Source organism: Dendrobates tinctorius, unplaced genomic scaffold (genome assembly GCF_039654945.1).
Source record: "Dendrobates tinctorius isolate UK_male_01 unplaced genomic scaffold, ASM3965494v1 ptg000049l, whole genome shotgun sequence".
Lineage (NCBI taxonomy): Eukaryota > Metazoa > Chordata > Amphibia > Anura > Dendrobatidae > Dendrobates > Dendrobates tinctorius.
In genome coordinates, this window is record NW_027361717.1 from 24,799,905 (window position 1) to 24,817,497 (window position 17,593).

At 44.5% G+C, this 17,593-nt stretch overlaps 1 protein-coding gene across 5 annotated transcripts in view; it reads right to left on the reverse strand.

Annotated features, from left to right (window-relative positions):
• Positions 1 to 17,593, reverse strand: part of LOC141091150 (uncharacterized) — a 208,379-nt gene that overhangs the window by 16,185 nt on the left and 174,601 nt on the right. For 2 of the 5 annotated variants that reach the window (XM_073576549.1, XM_073576548.1), the window contains 7 exons: positions 3,969 to 4,132; positions 3,733 to 3,896; positions 3,579 to 3,660; positions 3,438 to 3,509; positions 3,238 to 3,321; positions 2,933 to 3,146; positions 1,565 to 2,847 (listed from right to left, as the gene is read on the reverse strand). The exons of the other annotated variants lie outside the window; for them this stretch is intronic. In XM_073576549.1, the coding sequence (XP_073432650.1) occupies positions 2,681 to 2,847; positions 2,933 to 3,146; positions 3,238 to 3,321; positions 3,438 to 3,509; positions 3,579 to 3,660; positions 3,733 to 3,896; positions 3,969 to 4,124 (939 nt within the window). In that variant the 5' untranslated portion in view covers positions 4,125 to 4,132 and the 3' untranslated portion in view covers positions 1,565 to 2,680. Of the gene's footprint in view, positions 1 to 1,564; positions 2,848 to 2,932; positions 3,147 to 3,237; positions 3,322 to 3,437; positions 3,510 to 3,578; positions 3,661 to 3,732; positions 3,897 to 3,968; positions 4,133 to 17,593 lie in introns of those variants that run through there. 5 annotated transcript variants of the gene reach the window in all.

A 17,593-nucleotide genomic window follows, 5' to 3' on the forward strand; every position in this document is an offset into this window, starting at 1 on the left:
TGTTATAGCTTGTAGTTTGTATTAATTTTACTTTTTTTCCCTTTTTTTAAGATTCCTGGCAACTGGAGAATCCTTCACCTCCCTCCATTTCCAGTTCCGGATTGGGATTTCCACTATTGCTGGAATTGTACAACAGACCTGCCGGGCATTATGGGATTCTCTACAGGAGGAATACATCCCAGAGCCAACCCAGGAGAGGTGGCTGGAGATTGCAGAGAAGTTTCAAGAAATCTGCCAGTTTCCAAACTGCATCGGTGCCGTGGATGGCAAGCATATCAGGATTGTGAAACCCATGGGATCTGGTTCACAGTTTTACAACTATAAAAAATACTTTTCTATTGTGCTTATGGCCATTTCGGATGCAAACTGCAAATTCATTGCCGTGGACATTGGTGCATACGGTCGTTCTAACGACTCACAGGTATTCAAGATTTCCACCATGGGCCGTCGCTTGTATGGAGACAATTTTAACTTCCCACCTCCAAGACCACTCCCTGGAACAACAGGCCCACCAATGTCTTTTGTGTGCGTTGGCGACGATGCTTTTCAACTTTCTAAACACCTACTGAAACCATATGGTAGTTGTGGACTAACACACCGGAAAAGAATCTATGACTATCGGTTAACTAGAGCGCGCAGAGTGGTGGAGTGCGCGTTTGGAATTTTAACTGCCAAATGGAGAGTCCTGTTAACGGCCATGAAAATGAAAACAGAAACTGTGGATGAGGTGGTAAAGGCCTGTGTAATCCTGCACAATTTTGTCCTTTCAAAGGAACCAGTTTCCATCGATGAAAATGTGTATGAAACCACCTTGTGGGATTATGAGGAGCAAACTTTTCGGAGTACTGGTTCAGTGGCAAGAATTAGGGATACCTTTGCAGATTGTTTTGTTACACCAGAGGGACAAGTGGACTGGCAAGATGACATGATATAATTTTCTTCATACCAATTGTGAGTAATTTTTTTTTTTTTATCTGAAATTTTACCAAGTGTTTGCTTTGCACAAGCATTGTGTTTTACCATGTGATTTGGTTAGTTTTACACTTGGCAGTATTACCAATTGTTGGGTACCAAGCGTAAAGTTACAAAGTGTTATGTACCTATGTTACCAAGTGTTGTGTACCAAGCGTTTTACACTTTGAAATGTTCACAAGTGTTGGTTATCATATGTTGTGCTACCAAGTGTTTTTTTGTACCTTGTACACCACCGGTGTACTGTGAAATATTACCCAGTGTTGTGTTACCAAGTGTTGTGTTACCAAGTGTTGTGTTACCAAGTGTTGTGTTACCAAGTGTTGTGTTTACCTTTTACACCACTGGTGTAATTTGAATAAAGAAAGAAGCAAAATATAAACATCACAATAAAGTTTTTTGAAAAAAAAACTGTTTATTTCTGACAATTTGTATTAACTGGTTTTTTTTTTTATTTTTTAACCTTTTTTTGTAACTTTTTTTGGTATATATTACCTTTATATATTACCTTTTTTTAATTTTTTTTTGGTATATTACCTTTTTTTAATTTTTTTTTGGTATATTACCTTTTTTTAATTTTTTTTTTGGTATATTACAACAAATTACAAACTATGATAATGTTGGGTGGAGATAGTATTGGAGGGGTTAACAGGGTTGACCACATCGAGGGGGGGGGGGTAGGGGACTGGGGAGGGAGTTGGTGAGGACCAGAAGTGGAAGGGGGGTTTAACACATGTGGTTGGGACGGGAGTGGATGGACAGACGAGGTTTGTGGGTACATTGAAGGTGTATGTGGTGGTGGGTATGGTGAGGGCATTGGGGTATAATGCAATGGGGAAGGTAGGTACTGGGAAGAATGGAATGGGGAACTAGAGAAAAGAGAGGGAGTGGTAGGAGGAGGGACGGCTGTGTGATGGATGGTGGTGGAAGGATGGACGGGGGAAGGATGGACTGTGGAAGGATGGACAGGGGGAGGATGGACAGGGGGAGGATGGACAGGGGGAGGATGGACAGGGGGAGGATGGACAGGGGGAGGATGAGATGCTTCAGCAAGCACTTCCACTAGAGCATTGTGACAGGCTTGCATCACACGCATCTGCTGGTGAGTACTTAAACCTTCCATTTGCCGGACAACAGATTGAAAAAAGCTATGTCTCGGTGTCTGGTTTGATTCTAAATTCATCTGTTCCATGTATCTTCTGAGGTCCATGATACTTTGATTGATCATGGTCAACCCAGAAGATAACCGTTGTCCATAAGTGTGGAAACCGTGTTGAACAGTTGAGTTTAGATTCAAACAGTCAGACAAGGTCAACCTTTCCTGACTCCTCAGACGCTGCCGGCCAGAACCAAAAGTTGGTCGAGATGTTGCGGCAGTGTCTGAGGGGTGGGGAACAGGGAACAAGTCGTCACCAGCAGCTTCATGTGATGAAGTCTGCCCTGCTGCTCCAGTGCTGGTGGAGGGGATAGAGGGATGAGACAAGAGGGTAGGTACAGAGGGGTCGGATACCTCGATGTGGTCACCGGGGGCGGTCTCACTAGGGATCACTCCAGAGGGATGCAACTTTGATGCAGACTCTCGAGTGCTGCAGATGGTGCTAAAAAAGGAGAAAAAAAAATGTATATTAAAAATATTGATATTTAATTTAAGTCTGCTGAAAAAAAAATTGGTTAAACATTTCTACTACAGGAATTGTTTGGGGAATATTTACCTTCTGCACGCCATTGTAGATTGCAGGAACACCAGGGCTTTGTAGTTTTTGTACTGGGGTCCCCGGTGTCCTCCCGACGATCCACTCGGGGTCTGAATCTCTTTGTTGTAGTCCCTCTTGAAGCGATCCCGGAGCGACCGCCACCGTGTGATAACCCTGTCACCTGTGAAGCAAAAAAAAAAAAAAAAGGTTTAGTATTCAACACTTCACATGCTGGAAATATAAGTTACTGAAGTTGTAATACTTACGCACAAAATCCCTGGCCCTCGCACTGAGTTCTTCCCAGTTGTCAATAACTGAAGAACAGACTTCATCCCAGAGCCGTCGGGTGGTTGGTTGGTCGGCATGAAGACGGTTTGCCATGTTCCACAGCGGCTCCCGGATTTCCACCTCATGGATGAGGTCATCAGTATCAATAATGACACCCTCCTCCTGATGTCTGTGGGGAGCACGCTGTGAAACCTGTGAAGATAAAAAAAACAAAAGCAAAAAATTACATTATATTCAAACACATGATGTTCATTTAAACAATTATCAAAATAGGGTTACTTACCGTTTGCCGACCACCAGAGGCATCACCTTGACGACCCTGGGATGTCCTGGGAGTCACTCTAGTGCGGGCACCGGATTCTGAAGACTGTGGGGGAAAAAAAAATAAAAATGTTTGGATGGATGCATAGTTATGGTGTGTGCACTGTGATGAATGTTTGTGTTGGGTGTAGCATTATGTATCTGTGTATGTGCTAAACTTACAATCTGAGCACCCCCTCCGTGTGTCTCTCCACCCTGCACGTCTCCTCCTGGAAGCTCCTCTGAATCAGCTTCCTGTTAAAACATAATAGGATAGTGTTTTTAACCACAAAAAAATTATTTTAAATAAAAATTTTTTTTTACCTCAGCTCGCTGATGATGTGAGGGGGAGCTTTCAGGAGAAGACATTACGGCTTGGGGCAGCTGCGTTGCTTCCTGAACTGATCTGCAAGTATAAACACACTTGTTAAGCTACTATACAAAGTATCAGAATAAGCTTTCAGGCTTTTATACTTACAGGGAAACTAATGGTTGGCTGGCCGTCTCTGCTGCAGCCTGGCTGGCAGTCTCTGTTGCGGTCTGGCTGGCCCTCTCTGCTGCAGCCTGGCTGGCCCTCTCTGCTGCTGCTCTCTCTGCTGCGACCCTTTCTGCTGCGGCATTGCCGTTAGTGCTTGAAGTGATCTGCAAGTATAAAGACACTTGTTAAGCTACTATACAAAGGATCATAATAAGCTTTCAGGTCTTTATACTTACAGGGAAACTAATGGTTGCCTGTACGCTGCGGTGTGGCTGTTCCTCTCTGCTGCGGTCAGGGTTGTTTCTGCTGCGGTCTGACCGGTCATGTCTGCTGCGTTGTTGATCCCTGCTGCGGTTGGGCTGGCCGTGTCTGCTTGCATGGTGGCGCTTCATTGTGTGAACTGAAAGAAAATGATATGAAAGTTTAAAAAAAAAAAAAAAAAAAAAACACATTTTGTATGTGTAATTCCCTGAAACTAATTATACGCAATTTTAAGTGTTTGCATGTCTACATTCCCTTATCTCAGAGTGTAACCAGTGATTGAAGGTGTGTAATATTTTGTGTAAACCCACTTTCTTTGTGTTTTGTAACTGAGTGTAACCAGTAATTGAAGGTGTGTAATTGCTGTGTATACCAGTTTGCATTCCCTGAAACTCTCACCGAGAGTGTAACCAGTGATTAAAGGTCTCACCGAGTGTAACCAGTGATTGAAGGCGTGTAGTGTGTAATTGCTGTGTATACCAGTGTTTGCATTCCCTGAAACTCTCAACAGAGTATGTAACCAGTGATTGAAGGTGTTTAATTTCTGTGTATACCCACTGTGTTTGCATGGTTTTGAATTCCCTGAAACTCAGTTGTGTATACCCATTTTTTCATGGTATGTTGCAATCTCACTTTTAACCACACTTGTATACCAAAACATTTTAATTACCTTTATGGTAACTTAATTTTACCTTTTTTAAAATGATACAAAGGAGATTTTTTCAAAACAATTTATTTTTTTTTTTATTATTTTTTTTTCCAAAAAATAGGAGCTACTCTGCTCTTTATTTTAAATACCACAATACATGAAAAATAAAAAAACGCAAATTTACAACAGATACATTACAAAATTAAAATATTTAAAAAAAAAAAAAACCAAACACGCATAACACACACACCCAGGCTACACACTCCAGGTGTCTTGCAGGTGGAAGATTTGCAGCGGAGTTTGAAATTCTATCAGTCAGGCTGGTGTTTGATGTCTGGTTCGGTGTCTTCAGTGTGGCTGTTGCCAGATGTCTGGGCCCAAACCACATACAATACCATTTAGGCCGGTTTCACATTTGCACTTTATAGCGCAGCGATGGCCTGCACACGTCCGCCACTAGTCCCCGCCTACTACCGCACATGAAAGCTTGCGATCTGTGCACCCTATCTTTATCATAGGGTGCGCAGATGGTGCGCTGGCAGGATTTTACAGTGTGCTGCGCACTTTTGAAGGTGTGCCGTGCGCGCCAAAATGCAACATGCTGCGTTTGGTGCACAAGGGCACACCTTCAAAAGTGCGCAGCACACGGTAAAATCCTGCCAGCGCACCATCTACGCACCCTATGATAAAGATAGGGTGCGCAGATCGCAAGCGTTCATGTGCGGTAGTAGGCGGGGATTAGTGGCGGACGTGTGCAGGCCATCGCTGCGCTATAAAGTGCAAATGTGAAATCGGCCTAAATGGTATTGAATGTGGTGTTATTGGGCCCAGACATCTACATCAAACACCAGCCTGACTGATAGTCAGGCTGGTGTTTGATGTAGATGTCTGGGCCCAATAACACCACATACAATACCATTTAGGCCAGTTTCACATTTGCACTTTATAGCGCAGCTATTTCCTGCACACGTCCGCCACTAATCCCCATCTACTAGCGCACATGAACGCTTGCAATCTGCGCACCCCATACTAAAGATAGGGTGTGCAGATCGCAAGCATCCATGTGTGCTAGTAGGCGGTGATGACCAGATGGGACGGGGATTAGTGGCGGACGTGTGCAGGTTATCACTGCGCTATAAAGTGCAAATATGAAACCAGCCTTACACCACACAATCACAGCAAGAAATACAATATTAAAGTTGTATGAAAATAACATGCAGTACACATGCACCAGAAAAAAAAAAAGATGGAAAAAAAAAAAAAAAAAAAATGCAACACACACACACACACGCTCCAGGGGTCTTGCAGGTGGTAGACTTGCAGCTGTGCAGACAGGTTTTATAGCTCTAGTTCAATCTTCTATCAGGCAGGCTGCAGTCTGATATCTTGCTTGGCGTCTTCAGTGTTGCTGGTGCTGGATTGTCTGGGCCCAATTACACCACATACCATACACCACTCAATCGCAGCAATCACAGTATAAAAAATACAATATAATTACAGTTGTATGAAAATAAAAAGCAGTACACATGCAACAGAGAAAAAAAAAAAAATGGAAAAAAAAAATAAAAATGCACACACAGGCCACACACATACACACACACACACATACACACACACACACACACACACACACACACACACGCTCCAGGGGTCTTGCAGGTGGTAGACTTGCAGCTGTGCAGACAGGTTTTATAGCTCTAGTTCAATCTTCTGTCAGGCAGGCTGGAGTCTGATATCTTGCTTGGAGTATTCAATGTTGCTGGTGCCGGATTGTCTGGGCCCAATTACACCACATACCATACACCACTCAATCGCAGCAATCACAGTATAAAAAATACAATATAATTACAGTTGTATGAAAATAAAAAGCAGTACACATGCAACAGAGAAAAAAAAAAAAATGGAAAAAAAAAATAAAAATGCACACACAGGCCACACACATACACACACACACACACACACACACGCTCCAGGGGTCTTGCAGGTGGTAGACAGGTTTTATAGCTCTAGTTGAATCTTCTGTCAGGCAGGCTGGAGTCGGATATCTTGCTTGGAGTCTTCAGTGTTGCTGGTGCCGGATTGTCTGGGCCCAATTACACCACATACCATACACCACTCAATCGCAGCAATCACAGCATAAAAAATACAATATAATTACAGTTGTATGAAAATAAAATGCAGTACACAAGCAACAGAAAAAAAAAATATAAAAAAAAAAAACAGACATGCAACACTCGCAGACCACACACACACACACACACAGGCTACACACTTGCAGGCCATACACAGAAATGTCATAGGTATACTCACACTTGGTAAAGCTGGTACTGGCAGGCCTCTTGATATCTGTGTGGCTGCAGGCTTGGTGGGTGTCTGGCAGGCTGGGTGGTCTGGCAGGCTGGGTGGTCTGGCTGGCTTGCTGTCTGGCTGCTACTGCATGTCTGGGCCCAATTAGCCCATCTTATATAGTTTTGGGACTCTCTGGAAAAGAATCTTTTTTTCTGGGCATGCGCAGTGCGATCCGCCGCCCATAGGAGCTCATTCTACCGCATGGTGGATGACGGCGGATCCGCCGTCATCCGCCATTTTGACGGCGAAAAAAAACGTTACATGCTCCGTCCCCCTCAGACAGAATCCGCAAAGAATTTTGCGGATCCGCCGAATATCGGACGCAACGGACGACCATCCGTCAAAATCCGCCAATAATGTATCCCAATGGGGAAAATGGCGGATCCGCAACAAGAAAAAGCGGATCCGCCATTTTCAAATTTTGGCGGATTTTCACTAATGGCAAAAAACTGAAGTGTGAAAGAGGCCTTAGCAGACGAGATATATTCCACAAAGTTTTACTTCCAACACCAAAAATTTTTTTTCAAGTTTAGAAAATAAAGAATTGTCTCTATGTCTGTGGAGTACAGTATACTTATGTCCAATGTGTGGCTTAATATCAGGTGAATAAACCAAGATGTCATCCAGACAACCACACATTAATCACTTAAATCTCTGAATATGTCATTAACAAAATTAAAAAAAAAACAGCTAGGGTATTACTTGGTCTGAAAGGCATCGCATGATATTCATACACTTAGTGACTAGATATTCATACACTACGTGACTGGACTGATCCTGCACCAGCCATAGCTTCTGACTGGTTATTTACACACAGCATGCTAAAGTACCTCTCATTACTTTTCCTAATTCACCATCTGTTAGCAGTTAGCAATGTATGTTCAATGTTTGCATTAAAATGCTTACAAGCTGCTGCTTTTTGCCAGTTTAAGCACTGCACCGATCCTGTCGTGTATGACGTCACTGCAGTTGTGACCAACCGGCGCACAGCTCTCTCTGGAAGTCACTTTCTCAATGAACGGCCAATTTTTCAGGAGTGGGTGAAAAGCGTAAAAGTGGTGCATGTGTTTCTATTACACTTTTTTTTTACTAAGTAGAATATTGACCACATACTGAACTCGTCTGAAATGCAAAATGAAGCTATCATAGACTTACGTTAAGAATGGAAGCAATGGTCACCTGTGTGAGCTAGTAAGAAAGAGTTGCAGCCACATAATGCAGTAGACCGGAGCAGTGCTGGAAACGGCAGAATACAGCAACTAGTGGGTATTTTAATGCCCATTATGTATAAACATTACTGAAAACTGAACAAATACAAACTGGATACTGTTGCGCTAATCTGCTAGTGGACGGACATGGAAGAAACAAAAAAAAAAAAGTGAAATGATAAATAAATCAATAAGAATTGCAGTAATTAAAGTAAAGCAAAGATAAAAAATCATGGTAAATCAAATTTAGACACAGTTATTGATGATCAACATTTCTATATAAATAGAAGAAATAACAATGTGTGGTGGTTCCGTTGATACCACAAATCGAGTATTTGGGCTATAGTTCGTACATATAGAATATAATGGACTGGTTATTTTCTATTTGTGTTCCGTTATACCTTTTTTTTTGTACCTGGAAGAGGCTGCTTTATGTTGTTAACCTGACGGTTTATGAACTTTTAATAAACCGTCTGTTTTTGCACCGCTCTGAATCATGTGTGAACTAGCACCTACCAAAAAGCCAACCCTTGCAAAATATATATATTTTTTATTGTTCATATTTTATCGTACTTTTCTAATTTTTTAAATATCTCATTAAAAAAAATAATAAAACTATATTCTCATTCATACAAATCCTGTTTTGTCAGAGCACAGAGGTGCACATTTTTGTTCTCACCTATAATAAAGATTATATAAGTTTTATGTATATATCAAATATGTTAAGCAATTGAATAATAATAATAAATAATAATACATTTTATTTCTATAGCGCCGACATATTCTGCAGCACTTTACATTTCAGAGGGGATTTGCACAGACAATAGACATTACAGCATAACAATAATCACATAGATTATAACAAATACCAAGAGGAATGAGGGCCCTGCTCGCAAGCTTACAATCTATGAGGAAAAAGGTAGACACGAAAGGTGGGTGGTAACAGTTGCCCTGATTGTATGGACCAGCCATAATGTTAAGGGTATAACAGTACAGACACAGAGGGCTAATGGATGCATAAAGTATGTGGGAACATGATGCGGGGAACCTAGTTATGGTAAAACTTTTGGCTGTGCCACAAAGGGATAGATTAGGTTAATGCGTTGAGGCGATAGGCCAGTCTGAATAAATGTGTTTTCAGGGCACGCTTAAAATTGTAGGGATTGGGGACTAGTCGTATTTACCTGGAAAGTGCATTCCAAAGAATTGGTGCAGCACGTGTATAGTCTTGGAGACTGGAGTGGGAGGTTCTGATTATTGAGGATGCTAACCTCAGGTCATCAGCAGAATGGAGGGCACGGGTAGGGTGGTAGACTGAAAAGAGGGAGGAGATGTAGGGTGGTGCTGAGCCATGGAGAGCTTTGTGGGTTAGGGTAATAAGTTTGTACTGGATTCTGGAGTGGATGGGTAGCCAGTGTAATGACTGGCACAAGGTAGAGGCATCGGTGTAACGATTGGCGAGGAATATGATTCTGGCTGCAGCATTCAAGACAGATTGGAAGGGGGAGAGTTTGGTAAGAGGGAGACTGATTAGAAGAGAGTTATAATAGTCTAGACGAGAATGAATAAGAGAAACAGTAAGAGTTTTTGTGGAATCAAAAGTAATAATAGGTTGAATTCTAGAAACGTTTTTGAGGTGCAGATAACAAGGGCGAGCCATTGATCGGATGTGGGGGGCAAATGAAAGTTCGGAGTCAAGTATGACCCCAAGACAACGGGCATGTTGCTGGGGAGTAATAGTGGAACCACACACAGAAATGGCAATGTCGGGTATAGGTACATTAGAAGAGGGAGGAAACACAAGGAGTTCAGTCTTTGACAGGTTCAGTTTCAGATATAGTGAGAACATGATGTTAGACACAGTGATTAGACAATCGCTGGTGTTTTCTAAAAAGGCAGGCGTGATATTAGGAGAAGAAGTGTATAATTGTATAATTGGGTGTCATCAGCATAGAGATGCTACTGGAAACCAAATCTATTGATTGCATACTGCCTCTACTGGTCAAACAAAGAGAAGAGGAGGTGGCCTAGGACTGATCCTTGAGGAACCCCAACAGTAAGGGGAAGATGAGAGGAGGAGGAACCAGCAAAAGATACAGTAAAGGAGCGGTCAGAGAGATAATTGAATCATTTTTGGGACAAGTTGTATAGATTCCCCCTCCATTTTTTTTTTAGGGGGGGGAGGAGAAAATATCCACAAGAAGGCTTAATCTGCAGTTCTATTCAGTGGCATCAATTTGTATGGGTGGAGCTGGGAGTTTTAAATTTTCCCCTGTGGTCTTCAGTCTACATAACCGATCTGAGATTTCCATGAAACGCGAAGGTTGTGTACACCGCAGGACTTCATAGCTTCTTACTGTAATGTCACATGCTGCTCCAGCATTCTCCCACTCAGTTACCCAGGACGCTACCAGCCGAAGCACCCCTGGGGTTAAGATTGTGGTGTTGGCGCTAGTGTTGGGGTTGGGATTAAGGTTAAGGGTGTTGGCGTTAGGGCTGGAGTTAGGGATGTGTTAGGGTTGGAGTTAGAATTGCGAGGTTTCCACTGTTAAGGCACATCAGGGGGTCTCCAAACGCAACATGGTGCCTGCCATCGCTTCCAGCCAATTTTGCGCTCAAAAAGTCAAAGAGTGTTTCCCTCCCTTCTGACCCCTGCCATGCACCCAAACAGTGGCTTTCCCCCATATACAGGGTATCGGCGTTCTCAGGAGAAATTGCACAACAAATTTTGTGGTCGATTTTCTCCTGATATCCTTGTGAAAATATAAAAGTTTGGGTCCAAATAATTTTTTTGTGTAAAAAGTTAAATGTTAATTTTTTCCTTCCACATTGCTTTAGCTCTTGTGATGCATCTGAAGGTTTACGAAACTTCTTGAATATGGTTTTGTGCACCTTGAGGGGTGTAGTTTTTAGAATGGTGTCACTTTTGGCTATTTTCTGTCACATTGACCCCGCAATGTCACTTCAAATATGAGGTGGTCCCTAAAAAATTGTTTTGTGAATTTTGTTGGAAAAATGAGAAATCACTGGTCAACTTTTAACCCTTATAACTTCCTAACAAAAAAAATTATGTTTCCAAAATTGTGCTGATGTAAAGTTGGCATGTGGTAAATGCTATTTATTAACTACTTTGTGTGACACGACTCACTGATTTAAGGGTACAAAAAATAAATTTGAAAATTGCAACATTTTTAAAATTTTTGCCAAATTTCAATTTTTTCATAAATAAACGCAAGTCATATGAAAGACATTTTATCACTATCGTAAAGTACAATATTAATAGATAGCCTCAAGCACTCAATTAATGCAGTCCATAGTAAATGAAACAAAGTATATTTATTTTGGGATTCCACAGCCGCCAATGAAAAAATAGAAAAATGTCATCCCCAAACGTTTTGGCCTTTTTCAAAGGTTTTCTACATAACAGAGAAATAAACATAAACATCATTACAATATGATGATTTATAAACACAAATAACGTTACAATGTGGTAATATGCCAGTTTTTAGTTTAACTGTACATAGCCATGGTTACACATACACAGTTTTGAAAATAATCTGCACACAGTAGAAGCAATTGGTGTGAATTCACCTAAAGGAAAATAGGGGGGAAAAAACTAACACAGGCCAATATACAATTGAAAGCCAGCCTCATGTTAAACAAGAAATATATATCTCTAGCAACAGCTCAGAGAAAGGAAAAATATTTTTTGTAATCAGGGATATCAAGGAGTATATCCATAAACCATTAGGGGGAGACAGGTTAGGGAAAGGAGTATTTACAACCAGTAAATATAGAGTTAAGGTTTTCTACACAGAATGAAGATAATGGGAAGAGGGTAGTTAGGTATGTACAGGGCAAGGACAATGGAAATGATATAGTCACTATATAGGAGATGCAAAGAGACAAAAAAGACAAAAAAGCAATTACTTGTAGGTAGGGAACTCAGCGTGTGCAGTATGCACCATGCAGGCGTGGTGAAGTGTGTGCCGCGATAACGGAGATTAGACCTACCGGTAATGTTATTTCCAGGAGTCCATCCCGACAGCACCATGGGGTTAACCTTTCATCCTTACAGGGACAGGAAATACACGAGAGGTTAAAAGGTCCCCTCCCACACCACACTCCAGTGATTTTCCAAGTACCACACCAGTATGGATACAATTAAAATTTATTGAGATTTAGTACAAGCATATTGACACCAATACAAATCCTGGGGAGGGAACTACCAGTGCTGTCAGGATGGACTCCTGGAAATAACATTACCGGTAGGTCTAATCTCCGTTTTCCAGGACGTCCTATCCTGACAGCACCATGGGGAATACCAAAGTAGGAATTCGCTTAGGGTGGGACTAATGCTTGTAGCACTTTACGACCGAAGGTCGACTGGCTAGCTGTCAAAGTGTCCAACTTATAGTGTCTACAGAAAGTGTTTGGTGTAGATCAGGTGGCAGCCCTGCATATTTGATCTACTGAGGCTCCCGCCCTCTCTGCCCATGATGTCGCTATTGCCCTAGTGGAATGGGCACTAAGTCTTACCGGTATAGGAAAACCTTCGGCCTTGTACGCCGAGGTGATAATTGCCTTAATCCACCTTGCCAGGGTCTGTGTAGCTGCGCTTTTACCCTTATTTTTACCGCCGTACTGGATAAATAGTTTTGTGTCCTGTCGCCAATCGCGGGTGACCTCTAGGTAACGGATGACTGCACGTCTAACATCCAGGGAATGGAACAGTTTTTCTTTATTATTCTTTGGGTCTGGACAAAATGAGGGTAGGATTATCTCCTGGTTTAGATTTTGCGGAGATGCTACCTTCGGGAGGAACCTCGGGTCTAGCTTGAGCACTATGTGATCCTCAAAGATCTGAATATAGGGATTCTGGACTGAGAGGGCCTGGATCTCCCCTAAGCACTTGGCTGAGGTGATCGCTACCAGAAATACGTTTTTTTGTGTGAGCTTTGTAATGTCTATCTCTGATATTGGCTCCTAAGGGGGTCTACACAGAGTTGAGGACTAGATTTAGGTCCCACGGGGGGACCGTCCTTCTTAATGTGGGTCTTAACCTCTGGGTGGCTTTGGTAAATCGTGCTATCCATGGATGGGAGGATAGGGAGAAATTGAAGGTACTTAAGGCCGCTATCTGGACTTTGAGAGTGCTCGGGGTTAGGCCCTTATCAAATCCTACCTGTAGGAAATCTAGGATTTGAGGGATATTTGGCCGAGACAGGTCTAAAGGGGCACTACCACTTTCTGAGCAGATCCTCTTCCAGATCTTACGATATATTGCCCGCGTGACAGGTTTACGGCTGGCCTGTAATGTAGAGATCACTTGGTCCGAGAGGCCACTGGACTTCAGGATGTCCCTCTCAGGATCCATGCTGCTAGTTACAAGCTTCCTGGGTTTGGGTGTTGAACTGGGCCCTGGGCAAGTAGGTCCGGCGACGTTGGTAGATGGAGTGGTCCCTTCTGAGCCATCTTCTTGAGGAGGGGAAACCAACTCCGCCGGGGTCAAAAGGGTACGATTAGCATCACCCGAGCTCCCTCCTCCTGGATCTTTCTGAGAACCCTTGGTATTATGGCGATAGGGGGGAACCCGTATAGTAGTCCCCCTCTCCAGCTCTGGTTCAAGGCGTCGATCTCTTCCGGATGGTCCGCCGGATCGAGGGAGTAGAACCTCTTCAGTTTGGTGTTTCTTCTCGTCGCGAAGAGGTCCAGTTGGGGTGTCCCCCAGCGATGGCACAAGTCCCTGAAGATCTCCTCTTTTAGCTCCCACTCGGTGGCCCGGACTTCTTGCCTGCTTAAGCAGTTGGCTATATTGTTTTGGGAGCCTTCCAGGTGTATTGCTGACAAGGAGCGAGTGTTGTTTTCTGCCCAGGTGAGGATGCGAGCTGCTAGGTCCTGAAGCCTCCCGTGCCTTGGACCCCCTTGGTGGTTAAAACTAAAAGAGAAAGAGCGCAATAGGGTCTTACCCAGGTAAAAAGAGATATAGTTCAAGCTGTTATACTCACCAATAGCAAGAGAGTTTAAGGCATAAAGGAATGGAGGTCAAAGCTGCTGCACATCCAAATGGCCACGCCATGACCATAGATCATCAGATATCAAAGAAATGCTTTTCGGATTAACCGTGCGCTGCTAGACAAAACGACTCCTTTCCAGATTGTGTATTTGTATACTTTTATTTTCCCATTTTTCCAACGCGTTTCGAAGTTTAAAACTTCTTCCTCAGGGGATGATATGTATTGGACCCCCTTGGTGGCGTAGGAAGGCTACTGTGGTCACGTTGTCCGACATGATCTTTATATGCTGGTTCTGTAGGCATAACTTGTTTCTCTTCAGCGTTTCCCAAACTGCTCGTAGTTCTCGGTAGTTTGAGGACTGTAAGCTGATATTCTTGGGCCATGTTCCTTGCAGGTATCTTCCCTCTAGGTGGGCTCCCCATCCTTCTCTGCTGGCATCCGTGGTGATGGTCACACATGGAGACAGGATCCAAGGAATCCCCTGGCTGATATTTCTGTGGTTGGTCCACCACTTCAGGGATGATCTTAAAGCTGGAGACGGCCGGAACTTCTTGTCCAGTGAGGACTGTCGTCTGTCCCATCTTGACAGGATCTCCCTCTGCAGGATTCTTGTGTGGGCCTGGCTCCACATAACGCAGGGTGTGCATGCGGTTAGGGTGCCCAGAATCTTCATCGCGGTCCTTAATGAAACCTGGTGCTGACCGAGCTGACAAACCTTGTCCATGATGGGTCTTCTCTTCGGGTAAGAGTGAGATTCTTCTTCTGGAGTCCAACATGACCCCCAGGAATTTTTTCTGAGAACTGGGCAGTAGATCTGACTTTTCTCTGTTCAGGATCCAACCTAGGCTCTCGAGCCTGGAAATTACTGAAATGAGTTGTTCCTTCAACTCCTCCGCTGTACGGGATACCACTAAAAAGTCGTCTAAGTAAGGCACAATGATTATGCCCTCCTGTCTTAAATTTGCCACGACTTCGGCGACCAGTTTCGTAAAAACTCGAGGTGCTGACGCCAAGCCGAACAGAAGGGCCTGGAACTGAAAGTGGTAGTATCTGCCGCCTTTCTTTAGAGCGAAACGTAGGAACCTCTGAGATTGAGGATGGATGGGCACATGATAATAAGCACTTTTTAAGTCTATAGTGCACATGGAAGCGTTCTGGTCTATCAGCGGGATGGCGGTTTTCAGGGATTCCATTCGGAATCTCTTGTATCGAACCCATTGATTTAATGGTTTTAAATTTATGATGGTTCGGCTTTCTCCCGACGTTTTTTTTATCGTGAAGAGAGTTGAATAGTGCCCCTGACATCTCTCCGCTTCTGGGATGGGAACCACTACCTTGGTCTTTAATAGATCTCCTATGTCGGCCCATATAGGATCTATCAGGGCTCTGGAACGGGGTTCTGTGACCATGAATCGTGCTGGGGGGGGTTTTTGTAAACTCGAGGGAATAACCCTGGGAGATTGTATTGAGGACCCATGGGTTTTGGGAGATGAGTCGCCAAGCCCCCACAAAGTATGTGAGACGCCCCCCTACCGGTATGGCATCATTGTCTTCTGCTTCTGGAACTTTGCCCGGAACGAGACGGGAGAGCCCTACTTTTCCCCCCCTTCGAATATTCCCAGTGAGGAGATTTCCCCTTCCCTCTATATTCCTGCCTTTGGTAAGGACGGAATCTCTGAAAGGAAGACTGCTTTCTTGGTTTCTCCTCTGGAAACCCTTTTTTGTCGTCAGAGGCACTCTCTAGAATCTTATCTAAAGCCAGCCCAAATACTTTCCCCCCCCCCCCCCCGAGAAGGGTATGGAACATAATTTATTTTTAGACTGGTAGTCCCCCGACCAGGTTTTCATCCATATGGCTCGACGGGCCGCGTTGGATATAGAGTTATTCCTGGCCGCAAATCTTACAGATTCCGCCGAAGCATCCGCCAGAAAACCAGTCGCGATCTTTAACAGGGGAATGCTCTCAAGGATATCGCCCCTAGGGGCTTTTTCCTTTAATTGTTATTCCATCTGGTCGATCTATAGATGCATGGACCTAGCGACTGAAGTGGCGGCTATGTTTGCTTTCATCACCGCCGCTGAGGCCTCCCAAGCCCTCTTCAAGAGCACGTCGGCCTTTTTGTCCATGGGTTCTTTGAGACTGGAAGAGTCCTCAAAGGGAATTGAGGTCTTCCTCGACACCTTAGCCACCTGGGAATCGATATTAGGCACCTCATCCCAAGTGTTGATGTCTTCCGGGTTAAATGGAAGTCGCAGTTTAAAGTCTTGCGGCACAATCAGTCTTTTCTCGGCATCCTCCCATTCTTCCAGGATCATTGCCCGGATATGGTCATTGACAGGGAAGACCTGACGGACCTTGGCTCTTAACCCCCCGAACATCGCGTCCTGGATAGATTGCTCCTTCGGGGCTTCCTCGATCTGCATCGTACTCCTCACTGCCCTGAGGAGCTCGTCCGTATTCTCTGATGTGAAGAGGTACTTTTTCCCTGTCTCCAGGGGTTCAGAGGTGATCTCGCCTTCTTCCTCCGAGTCCGTACCCCGTATATCCTCCTCTGAAGACTGGTCGGACTCCCATCTTGGTCTTTTGGATTGGGACCGTTCGGCAGATTGCGTGGGTAGCCATGCAGAGATGGAGGCCTGGACCTCCTCTCTGACCACTGTGCGCATCTCCGTGAGGAACGTGGCCTGCTCTCCTCTGATGATCCGCAGGGTGCAGCCCTCACATAAGGGTTTCTTCCATGTGCTCGGCAGCTTGCTGGCACAGATGGGGCATTTGGGCTTGCCTGATCCCCTAGATGCTGCTGCCTCCGGGGTCGGCGCCGACTTGTCCTAACAAAGAACAGGAGACCGTTTTACTAACAGCTCCTGTCTTTGAAATCACAGCCCACCATGCCCCCTACTCACGGACGCTGGGTCTGGCTCGCTCCTGCGTCCGTGTTCTCCGTCCATGATGCACTGAAGGTGACCACAGGTCTGTACCGCTGCCCCCGCTTTCTTATCCTACCTTATCTTGTGCTGGAAACGCTTCTCCCGTCCATGATGCTTCATCCTGACGACGCAGGCCCTCCTGACCGGAAGTCGTCATACCCGGCGACCGGAAGTGACGCGGCCGCCGGCTCTCGCGGGAGTTGCGCTGGGGGGAGCGATACATCGTCCCGGAGCAACGCTCCACGGGACTGTAGGCGGGAAGCCCGCCTTAGGGGGGTGCCGCACGCACCGTCCGACCGGAGGAGTTGGCGGTTGGGACCCCGATCCTACTGGCCCCGGTAAGTTGCCATTGTCTGCTGCTCTCCTGCCGCCGCCGCTGCGGCGCTCTCGTGCCTGTCCTTACAGGGACAGGAAAAACACTGGAGTGTGGTGTGGGAGGGGACCTTTTA